The sequence below is a fragment of the Podarcis pityusensis genome (genome assembly GCF_964106645.2).
Source record: "Podarcis pityusensis genome assembly, chromosome: 3".
In the NCBI taxonomy this organism is placed as follows: Eukaryota; Metazoa; Chordata; class Lepidosauria; order Squamata; family Lacertidae; genus Podarcis; species Podarcis pityusensis.
The window spans coordinates 61,463,893-61,473,022 of NC_138026.1; the positions used below are offsets into that span (position 1 = coordinate 61,463,893).

Below are 9,130 nucleotides of genomic sequence, written 5' to 3' on the forward strand. Positions count from 1 at the left end.
CCTGTGAGCTTTGCTTTTACACACAGTTCATGGTGAGATTTCTTAATTGTTTTAAGCCGTCTTTTTTATACAATTTCAATTAAGGAACAGTCAGGTATTGATGCCAACATTAATTAAGCATTTTAAGATGGCTAGGCCTGATGCACCTCCGTTTAGTGAATGCTTCTTCTCTTGCCGAGTTGATAATCTTTGGATGGGCTGGACCATGAATTTTTTTTGTAATGAAACCTAGTCTTCCTTTTTTTCTTTCCTCACATGAAACTATTTAACTCAGTAGTGGGTTTATCTGGGCAGAGAGCATCACTTGCTGTGCTGGGTGTTGCCACTTTTAGAATTCCATTTACAGTCCTGGGTTAAGGATATATAAAGAACTGCCTTGTACCAAATGAGGCCTTCAACCCATCTAACCCCCTGCTGCCTGCTCTGTGTTGTAAATGGATGCAGTTTATGAACTCCTCAACCTTTTACACAGTTCTGCTGTGGGAATTCCAGAGTCTGGGACATCCACATGTGCAAATTGTGTGCTCTGCTGCTGTGTTACGTCCCCTTCCTGAATTGGCCCAGGGCTTTAACAAGTTGGTATTATTTGTTTTTGTAGGTGTTCATGTTAGACACACAGTGCTCCCCCAAAACGCCAAACAACAAAGAAGGGTTTGAGCATGCTCAGTCCTGTGTGCTTATTATCGAGTTGCCTCCTGACAAGAAGCCCAATGGTCATACGCAGAAAAGGTAAGGTGACTTGTTTATTACAAGACCCAGAGGGCAAAGCAAGACATCAGACAGGTGCAGGGCGTAAAGGGAAAGTCTGCACATCTATTTAAATCTGGGCAGATTCGTTTCTTGTGGCAAAGCATGAAAGGCAATCCGTGCTGACCCTCAAGGAGCACTTTTTCTCATCCTGTCATCCCAGTCTTCACTCAAGCTAAACGCTTGCCATGATTGGCCATATTGAACACTTACCTTGGTCCCAGTAGCTTGCATTAGATGCAGGCCTTCATTGCAGATCTTAGACTCCCATCTGTAATGCAGAATACAAACCAGTCACAGTATATGGGGAAAGTGCAGGATATTTAGGAAAACATGGCTTCACGAGCAGTTATTGCAGAAAGCCACCGGCTCTTACATCTGAATTGCTATAATTATTATTAAAGGCATTTTGTAACAACAGTGAGCAACATTTTATGAATATATATAAGCATTCTCTTTCTGGATCAGACCTAGCCCCAGCACTCTGTTTTGTAGCCAGATGCCTTACCAAATGATGTTGAATTGATGCTTGCCTCTGTTGCATGTCTGGCAATCAGTTGCAATGCCTCTGTTCATTCAGCTAGCATGGTTAATAGTTGTTGTTAGGTCTCTCTTTCACGGCTGGGAGATGGTCAAGAATAGGGGTGAAGGGAAAACGCACTGCCTCTTCTACAGCTGTGCAAACTGTCTCCCTCCCTGCCCCCCATTTCTTCCGGAGGGCTTGTCGTGACTGATTTTGGAAGTTACTTCTGCCTCCTCTTCTCCCCCTTTACTGCAGTAGCAAAGCAAGTGTCTGCTACAAGCTTTGCAGCACATAGTGTGGAAGATGAGGAACACAGGAAGAAGGTGCCTTATATTGAGTCAGAGCATTGTTCCATCTACACTGAATGGCATTGGCTCTCCACATTTTCAGGGGCTTCTCCCATCCTAACCTGGGATTGAACAGGGGATTGAACCAAGCACCTTCTGCATGTAAAGCATGTGCTGTAGCACGGAGCTACAATTGTTCCCCTGGGGTTTTCTGCTATAACGATTTTATAGCCTAATCAGTCACTCTTGAGCCAGAGAAAATAATGTTCATGCTGCCCATGTTGTGCCTACACAGAAAACACTGTGATAAAAAATAGATGATGTATGAAGGGGACCTTACTGCCTAATTTGTTTTAGCTGCTTGATCCATAGTAAAGTATGGCTGCTCCCTGTTGATAAGGCTTGCTGCAACAGTAAGTTGTTTGTTTGCTTGCTTGCTTGCTTGCTTGCTTGCTTGCTTGCGCCTGTCTTGCATGCACAGCTCTGTAACCGTTCTGGCCTTTTGTAGAATTCCTCTTTTCCTATCTGATTTTCTTTCCTTTCTTTTTTTTTAAATGCCGCCCATCAATGCACAGGAAGCTTGGGTAAGGGAGCATTTCAGCCTAATGCAAAAGGCAAAATAAAAGTCCTTGATTTAATATCTATTCTCTTCCACAGAAAATACCGTTTTAGCTAGGCAGTCCTAGCAATAAAAGAAACTGCTGTTTGCCAACCGCCTAGGTTGAAAGGTCACATATTCCGCCCCCTCCCAATTCTCAGGCTGGTTTTTGCCAAGAATTGGGCCAGTGCAGCTGTAGCTGCAACCGCTTGATGTGCTGGAACCTCTGTCTGAAATGTTCTTGGAATGGGAGGTTTCACTCCCACAAGAAAGTTTCATGTATATAGTCCCCTCACCACAGTGTTGTGTGAGTGCACGAAATATGGGGGACTCTCCCGCCCCCATGCACAATGCTGGCACATTTCAATATGTCACTGTATGATTTGCATGCACTTTAAAAGGGAAGCACAGCCCCAGAGCCCCTTGCACCACTGAGCTGAAGTCCGCATGCAGCTGGGGCACAACACTTTGGACAGACATCAGCTTCTGCCTCGAGAATTTCTATAGTGGGTCACTTTTGATGAGGCCCATGAAATGAATGCCAGAGCGCAACCACTAGAGAGTGTCACAGCACAAGAGAAGGAATATATTTTTCAAGGACATGGGCAGAAATGGAAGGCCTGGGAGCTGGGGGAAGAGATTCAAGCTCAGAAAACAAATTTCAAGGTAGCTACATTTCCATGAGGCTGACTGGATGCAGAACAAACCGATTTGTTTGTTTTCATTCATGCTCAAATAATATATTCTCCACTTGAAAATGCTAGCTTTGTGTTCCTAATTACTGCTGCAATCCTATGCATTGTTATTTGGAAGTAACTCATTGGTACTTATTCCCAGGTAATTGAGTTTATGACTGCAGCCAAAGACTTAACCTTTTATTTTCTTTATGCACACAAAATAGAGAATAGCACACTGTCCAGACCATCATCTGACCCATATCTATAAACTTATTCATGGTGGTGAATAGGCCAAATATCCACTGTGGCTTGAATGTTTGGCCTTTCATTTGTATTCTTTGGTGCGATACCAAGGTATACATATATCCAGTTTTCCCCCGATAAATTCCCTTATAAAAACCCTGGGGTGTTGTTCATTTGCCTCCATTTTCAAATAATATTTTGTTTAACATTACATTGCTATAATAATGAATTATCCATGTTACAAAACACATATTAATGTATAAATAGAAGACTAATGTAAATGTTGAGGATTTTGTATGATAACCCTTTAAAGCAAATATGAGAAACCTATCACTCTTCAGGTGTTGCTGTACTGCAACTCTCATCATCCCTGAGTGTCGGCTATCTGGGCTAGGACTGTTGGGACTTGAGAGTCCAGTGGCGTGTGGAGGGGCACAGGTTTCCCAAACCCTGATGTCAAAGAATATGTCTCCTTGGAGGAAAGGTGGCGTATTAATATAATAAATAAAAACATTTTAATTTGCAGGGAGTGTTAAATTCAGTTTGGGTCAAAATTGTAGGAGAATGCAGCAAGAAAATGGATTGTGCATGTTGCCTGGACAATATTGATCCAGAGCAACTTTTCCCAACTTGGTGCCCTTCAGGTGTTCTGGACTACAGTCCATATCAGCCCCAATCAACATTGCCAAAAGCAATTATAGGAATTATAGTTCAGAATATCTGGAACAGTACCTGGTTAAGGAAGGTTGGCACAGAGATAGTGTTTTGAGGGATTTTTTGTAAGTAGCTATCATATTGATTGTGATATAGTTATAAATTCACCAGCTGGAGTTCCTTGGAGGAACAGTAGGATATAAATTCAAGTGATTTAAAAATATTATTGAGATACTCAGTGTGTTTGTCATTCCTTCCCCAACCCTTTCCACCTTCTGGCTGCATGAAGTATCCCTTTCAGAACAATTGTAGTGAGCCTGCTGTCCCACCAAGTGCTGCTACAGAATTTGTACGATATTTTGTTGGAAGAGTTTGTGAAAGGGCCCTCGCACTCTGAAGAGAAGGCTGTGCACCAACCACCAGAAACTAAACTGGCAGGCTTCCTCAGGTACATTTCTATGCAGAACTTGGCTGTCATCTTTGACTTGCTGCTGGATTCCTACCGGACAGCCAGAGAGTTTGATACGAGGACTGGGCTGAAGTGCCTGCTCAAAAAGGTCTCTGGCATTGGTGGAGCTGCCAACTTGTACCGCCAATCGGCGATGAGCTTCAACATTTACTTCCATGCCTTGATCTGCGCTATTATGACCAACCAGGAAAACATCACTGCAGAGCAGGTGAAGAAAATCCTCTTTGAAGATGACGAAAGAAGCACTGATTCATCCCAACAGTGCTCTTCGGAAGACGAAGACATTTTTGAAGAGACGGCCCAAGTAAGCCCACCAAGGGGGAAGGAGAAGAGGCAGTGGAGGGCCAGGCTGCCATCTCTGAGTGTCCAGCCTGTCAGCAATGCAGACTGGGCTTGGTTAATCAAAAGGCTTCATAAGCTCTGCATGGAGTTATGCAACAACTATATTCAAATGCATCTGGATTTGGAAAGCAGTGCCGATGAGCTCCCGGTCTTCCGAGGAGACCCCTTCTTCATCCTTCCGTCCTTCCAATCTGAAACATCCACCCCATCTACCGGAGGCCTCTCTGGGAAGGACACCCCTTCGGAAGATGACAAAAGCCAAATTAGGGATTCCCTGACGGAGAATGTCACTCCCAAAGGAGGGAGTGGAGATATACTGCTGCTTCCGCCCTTGAGTCCCAAAACAGAGAAGAAAGACCAAGGCAGGAGGAAAGAGTGGTGGGAGAGCGCTGGCAACAAAATCTACACCATCGCCACAGACAAAACTATATCGAAGCTCATGACAGAATATAAGAAAAGGAAGCAGCAGCATAACCTGGCCACTTTCCCCAAAGAGATGAAAGTCGACAAGAAAGGGGACCCGCTAAGCACCAGAGGGCCAGATTCCCCCCTTCCACAAAGGCCTCAAAATCTGGTTGATCAGGGCCAAATGAGGCACTCCTTCAGTGCAGGGCCAGAGATTTTGAGACAGGAGAAGAGGTCACGCTCTGGGTCAACGGTCAGTTCACTCAACATATCCGTCCGGGATGGGGAGGCGCAAATACAGGTAAGAAAACAGCCTGACGGAGAAACTTAAAATGGAAGAAAATATGCCTTTTCAATTGCAGTAGTTGTTTTCCTCGTGTGGGATTAAGCAGAAAGCAGGTCTTCCGGAAATATGCATTCATTATTGTAGACTATCACACACACTTGTGCTTGCAGGGGCAGCCTTAAGCACTGGGCACTTGGGGTAAAATATTAAGGTGCCCCATACAGCCACACCCACCTGCCCACTGACCCTTGCAACCTCTGAGCCAGAGCAGCCCATTATACCCCATGTTCTATCAAGCTTCAGGTTCTTTGTGAGTTTCTTATGCTAACTTCCAGCCTCAACAGGAGGTTTGTGACACTTCCTACAATAACTTGGCTTATCCAGTACTTTCCATTGCTGTCCCTTGCCTTGCTTTTAGTTTTTCATTTTAGTGTGTTTGCCACACCAGCTACTCCTTCATGCATCTCGGCCTTACCAAAGTGAATCATATGCATGGTGAACCAAGATGGCTTGGGGTGGAAAAGTTAATTATAGAACTAGCCCTCAGTGGCAGGCTGTGTTTTGAACCTTAAAGACTTTTTCATTGGGCAACTTAAGTTTGATGCTGACGTTTTTCAGAAATTACTTCATATTTACATTATGAGCTATATTCTTCACGATGTTTTTACACAGCTATATAGTTACAGATTTCCTCTCTCCCTGTATCATTTTAGGCATGGACCAACATGGTATTGACAGTTCTTAACCAGATTCAGGCCCTTCCAGACCAGATCTTCACAGCTCTCCAGCCAGCTGTGTTCCCTTGCATCAGTCAGCTGACTTGTCATGTGACTGACATTCGAGTTCGCCAGGCTGTGAGAGAATGGTTGGGCAGAGTGGGCAGAGTGTATGACATTATTGTGTAGTAGACACTGGATGCAGTACCCACTAGAGAATGAATTGAAGGCATACAAATATAAAGTGCAGTTGCTGAAATGTTATCTTTTGAAAGTGATGAGGTAACTGTCTACTTGCTGGTAATTAGAAACTGGCAACATCTGTCCCATGCCGTTAACTGCTTAAGAGCACAGTTCAATCTTGCTCATGCCTACAAGAGCATGTGGTAACCACAGTGTGCTTATACATCAAGTATCCCAAAATAATACTGTATATTAAATCTGAAAATGCTGTTTTAAGTCAGGCTGATATATGAAAACTCAGTATATTGATGTTGCATATTTTTCAAAGAGTGAAGTATTTCTCCACAGGGAAATGGCAGTGGAATGAAGGTGGCACAAAATGGACACCTTCATAAAAGTAGGCTAGATACAGAACAATCAAAGTGAGAGCCTGCTTTCACAAACCTTCAGTGTGGCATCAACATCTTCCCACTCTAGTGCAATTTTGACTTAAGTACATTCTGAATGCAAGCTCTTTGATTTTCTGAAGAGTACAACAGATGCATAGGTGTCTTTAGTATAGAACCTTTTTGTGCCCCCAAAACTGGCAGACTGACATTTGAAAGTATCTCAATTTAAAAAAACAAAAAACAAATTGATGGAACTCAATGAGCTGTTTCAATAAATTGTTCATGTAAAACGTGACATGAAAAACAGATGACCCAAATTCAAAAACTGATACATTTTCAAAATTCACAGTGCACATTTCATTTTCTGTCACACACCAGGGTTGTGGTGAGAATCAGCTGTGCACTGGCTTCTGAGCCCCTTTTAATGTGATTTGGTGACATCCTAGATGTGGATGCGGTATGGTGTCATATGGCAAGAGCAGCTTGCCTGGTGGAGCATCAGTGTTGCTGACCAAGAGGAGGGACGAGCAACTGTGTAGTTGGGGCTGTGCTGTCACACAGCCCTTATCACACCTTTCCTCTTCCTCCCAGAAGTGATAGCAAGACTCCTACTGGAAGGCTGTTCCTGCAGTTCTGCCCCACTGGGGGAAGGACTGTTATGCTATGGTGCTGGAAGCTGTCTAGGGAGGAAATAGTTAATCCTGCATAGGATAACATATGCCAAAAGCCATAGACTTCTAAGAGGTTTCACCTCCTTTGATGTCAAGCCAAAGGTCTTTAAGTAAGGGAAAAGATCATAAATATGACTACAGAAAAGAAACATAAAGCTGCAACTTGCCTGTTTTCTACAACAGCTGCCTTGTCCCATTCCTACATTGTAGGTGAACATGTCGGATGTTTGACTACTGCCCCAGAATTCCCTCTGTGGCCACCTCAATTTGTTTTTTCTCCATGAAAAGAAATAAAATAATTATGTAGGTTTGGAAGGTGGTACCCATTTTATGCTCTCATCTGTCCTGTGAGGCTGCTTAGTTTGAGAAAAGGGTAAAGCAGCCTTCGTATCAGAACAGGGATTTGAACAGAGACCTTTCACCCTGGTCCTCTTAAATCTACTTCCTTTATCCAAGCTGTCTAGCATACACAGCTAAATATATAGTCCATTAATTAGAAAAGGGCCTATAAAATATGGGTGTGGCCACCTTTATTTATATGCCACAGTTATATGTTGCCTATCTCCCACTGCATTCAAGGTGGTCCATAATTTTGAAAAATTGCTTGCATTTTAATCGGTATGATGCAAAAGCAAAAGGACACAGAAAGCAGAGAAAAATAATTGCATTCAAGTACTCTGCGGGACAGTTCTGTGCAAGGACAAACCAAGTGGTAGCTGTTCCTAACCTAGCTGAAAGAGTAGCACTTGCTGTCCCAGCTCTGCCTCTGGTGCAGAATGGTGACTGATGAGAGCAGCTCCCATAGGGGAGGAGCCAGCTGGGTTTGGCCCTAGATAAGCATATGGAGAGAGGACTTGCTGCCACCCCACCCAAGTGATAGCTGGCCTCATCCAACATAGGAGACCTCATGTCTTAATTATTTCTAAAACACAACAGCTAACCCTCAAATCCGTTTGGCACATGGGCCCATACATATGTCCATCACATACCCAGGAGATCAGACTGAGTCTTGTCAATGATGACCTCAAAAACAGGGTGCACAGATTGCAAGGCTGGTGCAACTATACAGGTAAGCCTTGCAAGAGCAGGTGTTTTTTTAAAGACCCCCAACAAAGTAATGTGTGATCTCAGGGTCACTTGCAGTGTCAAAGATGATGATGCTGAGGACAACTTTTGGATGGCACATCACAGCCTCTCATGCCAGCCCTGAATATTGGTCTCATTAATTGAACTGAAAAGGGGTGAGTCTTCATCAGCCTGATTTATGATGCATTGCAGTTTGCCTTGGACAAAAATTCCCTTACTCCTCCCTCTTTGTTTGTATGTTAAATGAATGGGAGACTATGAATGTACACAATCTCACAGCTGCTGAATCCTTGTAACTATATTATGGAATTCTTTGTCAAAGAAGCTGCTACTGTGCCCGAATTTGATTGTTTTGTTCTTTTTTTTCATTTTCCATTTAAATATGCAGTGTTTCTATGGCTCTTTGTGAAGTTGGAATTTTTTAGGGGAACATTTTCAAGTGATGCACGCCTACATTGTTTGTTAGTTGGATTTTATATGCAATTCTAGCTTGTCCCCTATAAGCATCTATTTAACGGAGTCATTAAATAGAGAGAGAAAGATATACAACACTCAGGATTTCTGCATCTGTTCTACTGAATGCCAAAAAATAGTAATTCCTGGATTGCTAACAGAGGGGTGGTCGTCCCCCCCCCCCCGGTACAATGAAGTTTATGTTACATGTGAACCAATATTGTGAATTGCACACGTTGAGAAGATAAGTGTGGCATGACAAGATTTTTATGGCCATTATTACAGGAAAGACAAAAGTGGACTATTGTTACTTTTCTTAAGGAGCTGAGGCAGTACAGCCACCAACTGCAGAAGCCACCTTAAACCATTCCTGATTGCAGCTGCCCAGCAGATCAGGATGT

At 43.3% G+C, this 9,130-nt stretch overlaps 1 protein-coding gene across 2 annotated transcripts in view; it reads left to right on the forward strand.

Moving 5' to 3' along the window:
• ARFGEF3 (ARFGEF family member 3) overlaps window positions 1–8,827 on the forward strand; it is a 69,968-nt gene extending 61,141 nt beyond the window's left edge. For both annotated transcript variants that reach the window (XM_080999470.1, XM_080999471.1), the window contains exons 32-34: window positions 599–729; window positions 4,019–5,246; window positions 5,945–8,827. In XM_080999470.1, coding sequence (XP_080855596.1) covers window positions 599–729; window positions 4,019–5,246; window positions 5,945–6,136 — 1,551 coding nt within the window. In that variant the 3' untranslated portion in view covers window positions 6,137–8,827. The remainder of the gene's footprint in view (window positions 1–598; window positions 730–4,018; window positions 5,247–5,944) is intronic.
• Window positions 8,828–9,130: the final 303 nt, after the last annotated feature.